Raw genomic sequence first — 14,348 nt, 5'->3', positions numbered from 1 at the left:
GGGATTATTTTCCCTTCGCATTTCATGTGCCATGGCTCATGCTTTTGCCTGACATAGAAACAAACAGCTCTGTGTGATGATGTTATCAGGCCACGCTGCTCAGTTTACTTGAGCGGGTGTGAGGGCTGGCCAGCAGGGGGCAGGTGTGAAGCAGAGACCTCTACTTAAGCATAGTCAGCATAGTTTTTTTTATTAATAAATATATAAATAAAATAAAGACTTTTTTTTAAAGGCAACAAATAATCGTTTGAATAATCGTGATTTCAATTATGACTAATATAATCGTGATTATTATTTTTTTAATAATCGAGCAGCCCTAATATAAATCTTTATGGACTGGAGAGACACATCGATGGGGCGTCTTAGTATTTTGGAAACAAACATAGGCCTAGTTCACGTCATTGTGTATGTTGTGGTATCGGTTTGTGTCTGGGTGGTCGATGCAGTAGCCCATTCGCATCAGTGAGTATTTTGGTCATCAATGAGTATTTTGGTCATAGCACCCATAACCCTATGCAATTTGTCAGTGCCAATCTTGTTTTAGTTTAGTTTTAGACAAGTCAAGAAGCAAATAAAGGCAGTTATTCATTTATTTTGCATCACTTTACTAAATTAATAACTAGTATATTTTATACTGATTTTCGGGCATAATGATCATGTCTTCTAAACAGCGTATTCTGTTTATTTTCCTGCAGATGCACTTTTATATACAGTTGTGGTCAAAATAATATCAGTGTGTCCAAAAACATTACTTAAGCACAAAATCTTCATAATACTTTTTATTTCCACCCGTTGGGAACATAGCCCAATTTACTGAATCAAAACATGAAGAGAAATTTATCATTTCTTCAACTACTTCACACAAAAGTAGAAAAACATGAACATTGGGCTGTCCAAAAAAATAGCAGTATCTGCATATGTCTTTACCAATTCAAATATTTTCTGTGTAAACATTTTTTCCCCATAGGATTTAGCTTTCTAGTGAGTCAATAAACTAATATTTAGTTGCATGACCACAGTTTTTCAGAACTGCTGCACATCTGTATTGCATGGAGTCAACCAAGTTCTGGCACTTGTGAACAGGTATTCCAGCCCAAGATGCTTTGACAACATCCCACAATTCATTTGCATTTCTTGGTTTTGCCTCAGACACGGCATTTTTCTCACCCCACAAGTTTTCTATGGGATTAAGGTCCGGGGATTGGGCTGGCCATTCCATAACATTAATTTTCTTGGTCTGGAACCAAGATTTAGCTCGATTACTGGTGTGTTTGGGGTCATTGTCTTGTTGAAACACCCATTTCAAGGGCATTTCCTCTTCAGCATAAGGAAACATGACCTCAAGTATTTTGATGCATCCAAACTGATCCATGATCCCTGGTATGCGATAGAAAGGCCCCACACCATAGTAAGAGAAACATGCCCATATCATGATGCTTGCCCCACCATGCTTCACTGTCTTCAGAGTGGACTGTGGCTTGAATTCAGAGTTTGGGGGTCGTCTGACAAACTGTCTGCGGCCCTTGGACCTAAAAGAACAATCTTACTTTCATCAGTCCACAAAATATTTCTCCATTTCTCTTTAGGCCAGTTGAGGAGTTTGATCCTCTTCAGCACGTGTCTTTTTTGTAACAGTGGGACTTTGCGGGGAGTTCTAGCAAATAGATTAGCTTCACACAGGCGTCTTCTAACTGCTCACAGGTAACTCCAGACTGTCTTTGATCATCGTGGAGCTGATCATTGGCTGAGCCTTTGCAGTTCTGGCTATTGTTCGATCATTCCAATGGTAGTCTTCCTTTTTCTTCCGCGTGTCTCTGGTTTTACTTTCCATTTTAACGCGTTGGAGATCATTTTAGCTGAACAGCCTATGATTTTCTGCACTTCTTTATAGGTTTTACCCCCTCCAATCAACCTTTTAATTAAAGAACGCTGTCTTCTGAACAATGTCATGCACGACCCATTTTTCATCAGGATCTCAAAGTGAAATGCTTGTACAACATGTGCTGACTTCCTTAAATAAGGTCCACCTGATTCAAACCTGTTTTTGCACAGAATGATTGACCTCACCAATTGAACTACCCACTGCTATTATTTTGAACACACCCCTTTCAATTGAGTATTCAACTACACAGAAGTAATAGCATGCATATCATGAATGCTGGGTCTGTCTGTGTTTCTAAGAATCTACTGCACTTTCTGGTAAATTGTTGGCCATGTAGTTCTATGATTTATACCAAAAATTTATGAATCTGGTTAGTCATGTTGGACTGCTATTATTTTGAACACAACTGTATATTATCATTTAAAATGCGTCAGAATACAGTAAATCAAATGATCTTTAAAATCTCCAGGCCACTGCTTGCCTAACTCAAAAACTCACTGCACGCCACAGGAATGAGCACCTGCACATCTGAAGCCATGCTTCTCTGTGGGAAAAAGGTGCTTATGTCCATATGTTATGTCGCAGTAACAAGCAGCAGGAAGCCTTTTCAAAAACGTATTTTTTTGCGAGGAACGCTTCCAACGCTGTTTCTTGCTCCGGTTTTAGGGATTTAATATTTTCCAAATGATTTAAAACAGACGAAAGAGCAGAAGAAAACAGCTGTGCCGCCATCTTTAACGTTTTGGAAGAGTGTGTGGTGGCGACAGGCGACGGCTTCCGTGTCTTGGTGCGTGATTGGACCGATGTTGGTCAAATTGTGAAATGATTGGCTGTGAGCAGCCGCCCAGACAGTTCTCCAGGCCAGGCAAACAATGATGGGGTCACTGTATCGGACTGTTGTGGTGAAGAGGGAGCTGAGTCAAGGGCAAGCTCTCAATTTACCTTTCCATCTACGGTCCTACCCTAGCCTTTGGTCATGAGATTTGGATAATGACCGAAAGGACAAGATTGTGGATACTGGTGGTGGAAATGAGTTTCCTTCGCAGGGTGGCTGGGCGCCTTAGAGATAGGGTGAGGAGCTCGGAGTAGAGCCGCTGCTCCTTCACATCAAAAGGAGCCAGCTGAGGTGACTCCTGGTCTGTCTGAGCTGGAGTGGTGTGGCCTCGGCCGGGCTCCAGACGCGTCAGTGCGCCAGTGTAGGCACACCTGGACATAACTTAGGTGCACCACTTAATGTTTCAAACTCCCAATATTTATTATTTATTATCTTTTGCTCAGGTCATTCCATAATATATTATAATAATAATAAATAATGTGCCTACGTGCATGAGTCTCATAGTTAAAGCTACTCTAAGCGATCCTGTTCCCGATCCCTCTGCAGAGCAGAGCAGGGTCCACTCCTCCACCTACTGATGAGTTCAAAAAGACATCGCTTAAGGCAGCTTTAAATGACAATAGTTACATTTTAGAGAGCTGTTCAAAATGTTGCTTCTTTTTAAAAGGTGCAGAACTCAAGGATGAAGCAGTAAATTATATTTTACTCCATTTCAAAATAATGGTTTGCTATATTTACATTTTTATGTTGTTTTAGTTAACTGATGAATTTAAATTTAGTATATTTAACAAGTTTGGCTATTTATTACATTTCTATAATGTATTTATTGTATTTATTTAATTTATGCGTGACCAATAAATATAAAGTAAGGGGAAATTGATATGCTGGCTTACCCATCTGTGATGGGCTTTTCTGGACTCACCAAGAGACCAAAAGTTACTTTCACTTCTGACCAGACGTTTGCACATAGCATCGCGGATATTTTCTTTGGGGATCTCTTCCTGGACAATTTACGTTCTGTTTTAACCCTGGAAATAAGCTTTAACCTGGACCTGGACACGTGAGGATGAGAGATTATGGCGAGGACTGCATCTGTTTAGCCTAACTTTGAAACGCCTCACATCTTCACGTGGACTTCATTCTTTTCTTGGTAGACGTAACTCTGGACACACAGTTTACTCTGCTACAGCAGGACACATGGTTTCCAGTCTACTCCGCAGTCTGCGCTCAGACCCACAGCCACTGCCTCCACAGCCCGGCCCTGGATACAGTGCAACAAAATGGATGGATGGACCTTACCCAAAATAATAAAAATCAACACGAACCTGCCATTGCCTTTCAGTCCGAGCGTGCTCGGCCTTTTCCTCCTTGTCCGCCACGTTATGTAAAAGTGCACTCTGGCAAAGTACACTAATGCACAGAATACTGTCAAATCAATGTATTAATTGACTATGAGACCATCAGCTTTCACATGAGGTACAACATGCCCAGTTTTGATAAATACATCTTGTCAGAATGTGACACTCAGAAGATGCACTCTCTCCCTCCCTCCCCATTGTCACTCCTGTAATGTGTGTGTTGACAGAAAGTGCTGCGGTCCCAAGTGGTGCAGACTCACTTAGAGGCCTCCTACATCACAGTGGAGTCGGCTTCATTCTACGGAGTCCAGTCCAGACCAGAGCAGGTCCAGGTCAACGGACAGGAGGCCGCCTTCAACTACAAGGAAAACAAGGTGCATAAACACTCACCTGAAAACAAATAAACAACCAGGGCCGTGCAGAGAGCTACAGAGGGGCAGGGGCTCAAAAATCAAAAGGGCACTACACCCAGCCCCTCCCCCAGTGGCCCCTGACAAACCGACTCCTCTTAAATTCTTATCACAATAACATTTATTTCGAAACCATTTTGTTATTTATTTATTCATTTTATACAAAAGTAATAGGAGCTGTATAGGAGCTAAAATATAGATTTGGGGAAAGCCAACAGCTATTATTATTTCAGTTTATTACTACTATTTTTTGCCAGCTTTTGTTAGTGTGGTACTTTTCAGGGGCCTCTGCCTCAGGCCATAAATGTCTTAGCAGCGCCCCTGCAGAAACACTGTCTCCCTCATGTCTCTCTCTTCTCTGGGCTGTTGCTGAAAAGAGGGGCTTAAAGGAATAGGCCACCGTTTTTACATACTAAGATATGTTCTTACCTAACCTTAGTCGAGTTGATATATCCCCGTCTGGTCTTTGTCCGTGCGCTCTGTCAGGCAAACGGAGCACATACGCAGCCTCTCCCACATGTCATATAGCTCCAAAAAAGCTCACGATAGAAGCTACCAAGCTCTTCCACGTGTTCCCTATTTAAATAAAGTTACGTGAAGTGTTTTCATGCGAAGTATATTTACACAGAAATGTAACATGTCGATTTTATAAGCAGATAAAAAGGGGTACTATATTGTGAGGCGTAATGATACGAGGAGCACAGCGTCCGCGCAGTAACTCCTAAAGACTTCCCCGCTCACTTCCGTCAATAGAAGCTGCGTGACTTGTACAGAGCCTTTTACAACAAGCAGAAAATGTATTTTGGGAAAGTGCTCGCGCATTCCTACCTCATGGTCGAGGTCCTGAGTCCTGTGTCGTCATCCGGGGTGAGTTGGAAATCTGTGAAACATTACTACACTATATACTTTCTGCTTGTTATCACAGCCCGGCACGATGCACGTAAAAGGCATCGTTCACAAGTCATCGACGCTTCTTCAACTGTTCTCTGCTGCTCTACAAGTCACGCAGCTTCTACTGACGGAAGTGAGCGGGGAAGTCTTTAGGAGTTACTGCGCGGACGTTGTGCTCCTGTATCATTACGCCTCACAATATAGTACCACTTTTTATGCTTATAAAATCGACATGTTACATTTCTGTGTAAATATACTTCGCATAAAAACACTTCACGTAACTTTATTTAAATAGGGAACACGTGGAAGAGCTTGGTAGCTTCTATCGTGAGCTTTTTTGGAGCTATATGACATGTGGGAGAGGCTGCGTATGTGCTCCGTTTGCCTGACAGAGCGCACGGACAAAGACCAGACGGGTATATATTAACTCGGCTAAGGTTAGGTAAGAACATATCTCAGTATGTAAAAACGGTGGCCTATTTCTTTAAGAAAAGAACATAAACTATTGAGAATGTCTGGGCGTGAGTTTCACGTTGTTTTAAGAGAACATAGAGCTGAACTATTTTCACAAAAATACGTTGCGAGGATGCGGCGCTGAGCCGCGTCTGACACAAGGTTTATTTTTTAGATTTGGCTTGTTGACCTTATTGGTGATTATGAGGCCGACTGATAAAAAATACAGAGAAATCTGAAGCACAAGGTGTGGAGATGGTTGTTCTGTGCAGGAGAGGCCTCAGCCCTCCCTCCCTCCTGTCTGGGCGCCGCTCTCTGCTGCGGCAGGGCCGGTGGGCGGAGCGTTGAAAACACACGATGAACTAACATGTTCACAGGGCAGGTTCATTTCGGATTTGATTTATTCATATTAGCTAATTAGGCTTATTGGGACAAAACCAATGATAAGGACCCAGGCAAAGCTTTGGATAAACAAACTATAATACAAATAAATAAAAGGTATGGAGGGAAAAGGGCACCCCCCCACCGCACGGGCCTGTTGTAGCTGAAGGTTCTACTTTCAGTGGAGATGTCACAGACACATTTCCCAGACTTGTTACTAAGATTTTGGTGATTGTTTAATATCTAATCCTTATCTGATTACTTGAGTTTGAACCCCCAAACAAATTTGATTTTGAAAGAATTTCTAAAAAATAATTTTCTAAAATCCTTACTTTTTCAAAGCCATACCGCTTAACATTTCACCCAATACATAGAAGAAAAGACAAGCTTTTATTTCTGTCTTACTGATATTAAAAACATGTGTTTGCTGTGAGCGGGACCTCAGACCTGACTATAACTTTAGTGGGAGCGGGACATCGTCCACTTATCTCCATGGAGATGTGACTAAAGGCGGCCAAATGTTAGTTTTAAATAGGTTAATAATAATATGTGTGCATTTACTTATGTAATTACCTGCCCTATAAGGGGGGGTAGTGTGATGGTAAACATCACACTATAATTGTATCCGAAATTGCCTCTGTCTCATATGTCAACGAATCAATTTATAATTTATTTTAAACCTGGCTCTATCCGTAAAACTTGCAATATTCACAGTATAGTCCATAAAATATCCCGCCTTAATTGTTATGAGGTGGGATATTTTATGGACTATACTGTGAATATTGCAAGACAAAAGTGAAACTCCAGAGACACTGTATCAGTTTGAAGCGGTCCCTGCACATTATTGGTGTACTGTAAAAACAATGTTTGAAGAAAGGCTAAGTGTCGGGTATTTTCAAGTCAATGTTATGGATAAATGTTGATCCTCTAAACCACGTAAATGAACACAAGGTACTAGGACATGCTCACCATAGCCCTACTGTGAAGTAATATCTACTTATTATCTGGAATTGAATTTAACAAAAAGCACATTTTAAAAGTAAAATAGTGGAAGTGTCCCGGATGTGTTTAAGCCCATGAAAACCAAGTTTAAATTATACATTATTATTGTCGCATGACTTTATCCAATAGTGTTATTATTGCAATTCATGTTTTCAAATGTTGTTTCCTGTGTGTTTTGTTGGCTCAGGTTCTGAGAGTCACAGACCTGGGCCTGAACCTCAATCAGAACTTCACCATCAGCTGGAGCTAACTGTGGCCCGCCCTCCCACTGCAGACACTGGCCCACATGTGTCTGCTCCACCAGGAGGGGGCGCTCTCTACCAGCGATGGACGACTTCAACTTTTAGCTTCTGTTAATTTTTGTTGATGATAAGTGCAATACACCAAAATGTGCTGTAAATACTGAGTGACGTTTGTGTTTGAGTTTGCACTAATGGTTCCGTGTTGCTTTTTGCCAAAACGGATGAAAATGTGAAAGGACGGTTCACGGCAGCGAGGAGCTGTGAACCAATCACTGTGAAGCTTTTCAGACTATCAGGAAGTCCTATTTTTATACAAGGGAACACAGCTGCTGCTTTTATCATATGTGTGTCAGCCCATGGTCAAAGTCCGTTTAATTTATGTCTGATTGAAAACTCAATTAAAAGTTTGATTTCTTTGAACATCTGGTGAGTGTGGGTTTTTGAGTACTTCTTACAATAGCCACTTTTCACACTGGTCCATATTTTGGTTTAGGCCATGTCCAGCCCATAAGATGATGATCTACACCATTGTATTTGGTATCATTCTTAAGAAGATATTTCCATGTCTCATCTGAGCCAAAATTTAATACCGACCATTACTGTGGTAACCATAGCTCCTCAAACTCAAAGGGTAACTCTCTAAACTCTGAGCCTCCTTCGTGTTTCAAAAGAAGACATTTGCGGGTCTCAAATGTCCACCTCATGTGAGCCTGTCCCATAGAAATGAGCCTATATCGGTCATTAAGGTTGGAACAGCTGGTGGGACCTTCTGTCCAGCACAAGACCAATGCAACTTGAAATGACAATTATTCTGCACAATATGTAAACTGTGTATAAACACGCAGTCTCATTCACTTTCATTCATTCACTGCTAAAACCATTTTACAAAAATAAGGTTTCTAGCATTGTAACAGCGTAGACACCAATATCTCTCCCTCCAGAGAAAGTGTGAATGTGGTGGCCCTGGTGTAAACACAGCCAGGGGGCGGGGGGTCAGAGCACGTTTCTGATCACAGCAGACTCCAATCACCTGAGCGTGAGCCGCTGACTGGTGGGTGTTTTCCCATCATGCACAGGGCCATAGTAGCCTTTATGAGATGCAGCAGCTGATCAAGTTGGGCTGGTCTCGTTGGGGTCTCACAATTTGTGTGTTTCAGATGAGCCAGGCGGGCTCAGGGGGCTGCAGACGGTCGCTCGTCCAAGAGGTGACCCGGCTCTGCCTGGGCTCACCGGGGCCCGGCTCTGCCTGGGTTCACCGGGGCCCGGCTCTGCCTGGGTTCACCGGGGCCCAGCTCTGCCTGGGCTCACTGGGGCCCGGCTCTGTCTGGGCTCACCGATAATCCACATAAAAAAGTTCCATAATGCACCTATAAAAATCCAAGGGTGCCCCAAGTTCGTCCAGGGGGCAAAATGCAGCCCTCAGGCCAATTTTGGGTGACCCACATGCACACATTACCAAGAATGGTGCTTTTTGCTGCTTGGTCCATAATTCCACATGATTAAAACCTCAAGAACTAACATTTTAGTGAGAGACAGAGCTGGCATTGAGGTTCCAAGACTAAATAAAGTGGAGCACAGTTTAAATACACACAACTGAATGTGTGCCTGAGCGATGTCTGTGGCCCTCCATGATGCATACGCTTCAATATGTGGCCTTCAATGAAAAAAATGGTCCCAGAGTCAGGACTAAAGATGGTGAGTACCTCAGGGAGAGGTCTGCTGCTGATCCCAGAGTCAGGACTAAAGATGGTGAGTACCTCAGGGAGAGGTCTGCTGCTGATCCCAGAGTCAGGACTAAACACTGTGAGTGAGAACCTCAAGGAGAGGTCTGCTGCTGATCCCAGAGTCAGGACTAAACACGGTGATCTGCATCTTGTAATTTGATGTGACTGTGAAGCACTTTGAAATGCCCTATGTATGAATTGTGCTCTTCTCATAAACTAGCCTTGCCTTCTGACCCAGTGAGAGCCCTATTGCACATGTTTTTAGTCGTTGGGGGAACTGGAGCACCATGAGAAAGCAGCTTACCATGGCTATGATCAATATCTAGGATCAGTATCTGCAAGGAAAGATGGTGGCAGTGAACCCTGTTCAAAAAGATCACAGAGGAGCACCACCTCGTGACATCATCAGGTGCCGTCAGTGTTTCCAGATGCTCCATGCGGTGCAGGGCCCTTCCTGTCGGCTGACCCCCGGGTGAGTGTGTGAGCGCGGGGTCAGGGGCCCCTGTACACAGAGGGAGGGGCCCTACGCTACAGCAGCTATGGGAAACCAAAACTACACTCAGGAAGCTTTCTCCTCTCACATACTCTTTCTTTATGGAAACACATTTACAGAATTAATGAAATATCAACTAATTGACCACTTAGTGTAGTATTGATAAAACTAGGTTACATGTTATGAAGTCAGGCCCATAAATATTGGGACATCGACTCAATTCTTTTGTTTTTGGCCCTATAAACCTCCACAATCGAAACATTGTGAAACTATGATGAGCATTAAGTGCAGACATTCAGCTTTCATTTGAGAGTATTAACACCCAAATTAGATGAACGGTTTAGGAACAAGCGTTTGTATGCGAGCCTCCCACTTTTAAAGGGACCATCAGTAATGGGACAAGTGCCTGGTGTTTGCTCTTCCCTCATTATCCCATTTAGGGATAAGGAACAGATGAGACGTCCAGAGTTCATTTCAAGTGTGATATTTGCATGTTTTTGCAATTGTTCGGATCAAAAACAGTGTCCAGGAGGTGGTGTATGTGTGTCAACGGCAACAATCCAGAGAAGACCTCACCAGAGAGAATATGGTAGGAATTATTATGCAAATTTCTATTTCAGTGAAGATTGTCAGGTGAAGTACAGTTATGGGAAAACTACTGAAAAAGGACGTTCCACATTTTTAAGCAGACCATCATATGGGAAAAAGGATCTCTCTGCTGATGAAAAGCATGAAATAGTTGAATGCCTTGGTCTAGGTATGAAAACCTTCGATATTTCATGAAAGATTAAGCGTAATCATCATACTGATAAGAGATTTGTGGATGATTCAGAGCACACTCGGGTTTGTGCAGATAAAGGCACAATGAGGACGGTTTCTGCCAGACAAATACATCAGATTAATAGAACAGCTGCTAGTCGAGAGAGTGTCCGAGTATCAAACATTTGTGTCTGTGATCTTCCTTGAAAAAACATCGTTAAACGGAGCAAACTTTTTTTTTTTTAGAAAATGGTTAATAGAGAAACACAGAAATATAAATGGAAATTAATAATTTAGAACTTCCCTCTCTCCTGGTACAGCTTAATTTTTTACCTTTTTCTGCGAGCTGCATCTGTGGTTTCTGTTCCACATGTTTTTTCTGGATACTTTTGTACATCTTTGCTGTGTTTTTTGGTGGATATGTTTATTTTAAGAGTCCAAAATGGTCCTGAAGAAGCAGGACCATTTTGGACTCTCAGGACCACCAAGAGGAGCAACAGGAAACAAAACAGGGACAAACGAGGAGATGGTGAAAGACAGCTGTGGAGCTGGAAGAAGCTGGAGGAGGAAGAGGAAGGAGGAGGAGCTGAGCAGTGCAGGACACCACGCTCTGAAACAGGGACAAACCCAGGACCATTTCAGAGGATCAGAGGAGGCAGAGGGCAGCCAGCTTTCTTCCGAGTGTTTCAGTTTCCCTGACCTCCAAGGTCATGCTGGTCAGGTTGACCAACCACAGTGGCAGCTCAGGACTGACACCTGAACACTATTCTGTTGTACGATGACAATAAAGCACTCGCTCGCTCACTCACTCACTCGCTCGCTCACTCACTCACTCGCTCACTCGCTCGCTCACTCGCTGACTCGCTCACTCACTCACTCGCTCACTCGCTCGCTCACTCACTCACTCGCTCACTCGCTCGCTCACTCGCTGACTCGCTCACTCACTCACTCGCTCACTCGCTCGCTCACTCGCTGACTCGATTACTCGCTCACTCGCTCACTCGCTCGCTCACTCACTCACTCGCTCACTCGCTCGCTCACTCGCTGACTCGCTCACTCACTCACTCGCTCACTCGCTCGCTCACTCGCTGACTCGATTACTCGCTCACTCACTCACTCTCTCACTAAGCAGGTAGAAAACAACACAAATGCATGAGAACCAGCCCTGACATGAACGGCAGATAAAGGATTAAACATGTTGAAAGGCTCGGAGAGACAGAGCGGGGTGTGTCCGGTGTCAGTTAACACTCCCACACACACACACGTGCACACACATGCGCGCACACACACACACACACACACACGCGCGTACACACACGCGCACACACACACGCGCGTACACACACACGCACACACACACACACACACACGCGCGCGCGTACACACACACGCGCACACACACACACGCGCGTACACACACACTCACACACGCGCGTACACACACACGCGCACACACACGCGCGTACACACACACGCACACGCACACACACACACACACACACGCGCGCGCGCGTACACACACACGCGCACACACACACACACACGCGCGTACACACACACACACGCGTACACACACACGCGCGTACACACACAGCGCACACAGACGCGCACACACACACGTGCACGCACACACACACGTACACGTACGTGCACGCACACGCGCGCACACACACACATGCACAAACACACATGCACACGTGGACACAAACACACACGTGCACACACACACACACGTGCACACACACACACGCACAAACAGGTTCAGCTACTCAGGCCTGACTTGAGCTTGTTTGGGTACTACTTACACTGCAAAAAGAAATCTTGATATCAGTCCAATTTTCTTGAAATAAGTAATTGTGTTCTAGATTTGAGAAAGAAATCTGTCCATGGGGCAAGATTTACATCTATCTTACTTTATGTATTATGTTCATGTATATTCATGTCATATCTAGGGCTGGGTACCATACAGTCTGGTATTGGAAAAAAAAGTTTAGGTTCTACCAGTATCGGAGAAAATGATGTATCGAAAGCAGGAACCGGAAAACATGACAATATCTTTATATCCAAGTTTTGATGCTGTTGGTCCAGGGACAGCATTAAAGGAAGTGTTTCAGCTCAAATAAATTTTTCTGTATTGATCCGGGTCATGCTGAGCCACTGTGTGACTCATGCTAATGAGCACCTGAGTCGCCGACCAAGTCACACCCACCTGTCCCAGGGACATCCCATCATGTAGTGCTACTTAAAGTGGGGTTTTGTGTGACTGTTGACGTGCATGGGGACACTCTGTCAGGGGATCTTTCAATCCACCTAAAGGAGCATTATTTCCATTTCCAGTCTGGCCTTTTGCAAATATAAATTGAACTTATATTTTCAAGTAGTATTTTCAAAAACTTTGATTTTACTTTTACTTCCCCTTTTCTTGTGAAATATTACTCTTACAGTGTGCATTTTTGCTACTAAAATAAGCAACAGTAATGTCACCTTTAAATAGTTTTACTTGAGTAACTACTTGAGCACTGAGAAACTATTCTCGTGTAAAAGTCCATGAATACCTTTGTAAATGATCTTCTTTGGTAAAAAAAATATATATATATATAAATAATTCTAGTGCTTTTTATAATATAATAATTTATTGTTAATCACTAGTATCATTTACTCTCAGCTGTGCACATCCCACTAAGAGTTCGACATTGTTTTGAAACTTTTCCTCATTTACAAACTTAGGCCCCGCCCCTGCCGCGTCACCACTGTCCTGCAGTACCTGCGCCAGACCCGGGCCAAACGCGACACAGCGCCTTTCCCTCGGTGTTTCCTTATCTGTCACTCACCCCCTCTCCTCCTGACCTGCCTCCCCGGCTGAAGCCCCTCTCAGCGAGGCCCCCGGACAGAGGACACCGCTCCTCGCCTCCCTCCCTCCCTCCCTCCCTCCCCGGACAGAGCTCCAGGATGGCGGCCGTGAAGGCGCTGCAGCAGTGGTGTCGGCTCCGGTGCGAGGGCTACCGGGACGTAAGCATCACCAACATGACAACGAGCTTCAGGGACGGCCTGGCCTTCTGCGCGCTCATCCACCGACACCGGCCCGAGCTCATGTGAGTACGACCCATTGACAGTACGACCCCGCCGGGAGAGGGAGGGAGGGAGGGGAGCGGGAGGACAGGGGTTCGGCCGCGGCATGACGCGCGCTGTTCCCGGGGTTGGAAGTGGACGGAGCTCGGTCACAACACGCCGCGCATGGACGAGTTTGCAGAGAAAGTTTCGGACGTGAGAAACTTGTATGAGGACGTTGTTGGGTAGTATGGATTACGCTTGCATTGCGCTTTACAAGCCCGTCATGACAAGTTTCTATAAGTTACTATTGTTGATTTCTTTATGACCTGCTCTACTGTCTGAGCCACTGTCGCCCACCCAAAAATGTGGGCTATAATAGAGTTTGGGGGTTAGTGCTAGATCGTATGCTCCGGAGGGACAGTCTGCTGTGAAAACGTGAGATATCATGACACAAATTAAGGTTAGGGCCAGGGAAATGTTTAACCTCTTAACCTGAACCGAAAGGATCTTTTTTCCTCACGTCATCAGATTTTTTTTCCAACATTTTTTTGTTGGGTATTCAACTCATTTTTGTAACTTTTTTGTAATTTTTTATCACATTTTTGTCATTTTTTCGTCAATTTTTTTTGTCAATTTTTAATCAATTTTTTGTAACTTTTTTGTCACATTTTTGTCATTTTTTATCACATTTTTGTCATTTTTTTGTCATTTTTTATCACATTTTTGTCACATTTTTTTGTCACAGTTTTGTCATTTTTTCGTCAATTTTTCGTCAATTTTTTGTCATATTTTTGTCATTTTTTGGTCACATTTTTGTCATTTTTTTGTCATTTTTTATCACATTTTTGTCATTTTTTATCACATTTT

The 14,348-nt window shown here is 43.6% G+C and overlaps 3 protein-coding genes across 3 annotated transcripts in view; 2 read left to right on the top strand and 1 right to left on the bottom strand.

Moving 5' to 3' along the window:
* The window catches only part of gaa2 (alpha glucosidase 2), a 42,820-nt gene extending 34,985 nt beyond the window's left edge, over positions 1–7,835 (top strand). Inside the window, exons 19-20 of the mRNA XM_079554048.1 lie at positions 4,303–4,449; positions 7,400–7,835. Coding sequence (XP_079410174.1) covers positions 4,303–4,449; positions 7,400–7,462 — 210 coding nt within the window. The 3' untranslated portion in view covers positions 7,463–7,835. The remainder of the gene's footprint in view (positions 1–4,302; positions 4,450–7,399) is intronic.
* Positions 1–14,348, bottom strand: part of LOC306961346 (bromodomain-containing protein 4-like) — a 461,990-nt gene that overhangs the window by 5,581 nt on the left and 442,061 nt on the right. The gene's annotated exons all lie outside the window — the stretch shown is intronic.
* Positions 13,241–14,348, top strand: part of LOC306960590 (uncharacterized protein) — a 44,068-nt gene continuing 42,960 nt past the window's right edge. The window contains exon 1 of the mRNA XM_079553021.1: positions 13,241–13,522. Within this exon, the coding sequence (XP_079409147.1) occupies positions 13,380–13,522 (143 nt within the window). The 5' untranslated portion in view covers positions 13,241–13,379. The remainder of the gene's footprint in view (positions 13,523–14,348) is intronic.

Source organism: Gobius niger (assembly GCF_951799975.1).
Source record: "Gobius niger genome assembly, chromosome: 3".
Classification (NCBI taxonomy): domain Eukaryota; kingdom Metazoa; phylum Chordata; class Actinopteri; order Gobiiformes; family Gobiidae; genus Gobius; species Gobius niger.
Note: the sequence above shows the minus strand (reverse complement) of the source record. Positions and strands in the feature narration are given on the sequence as shown.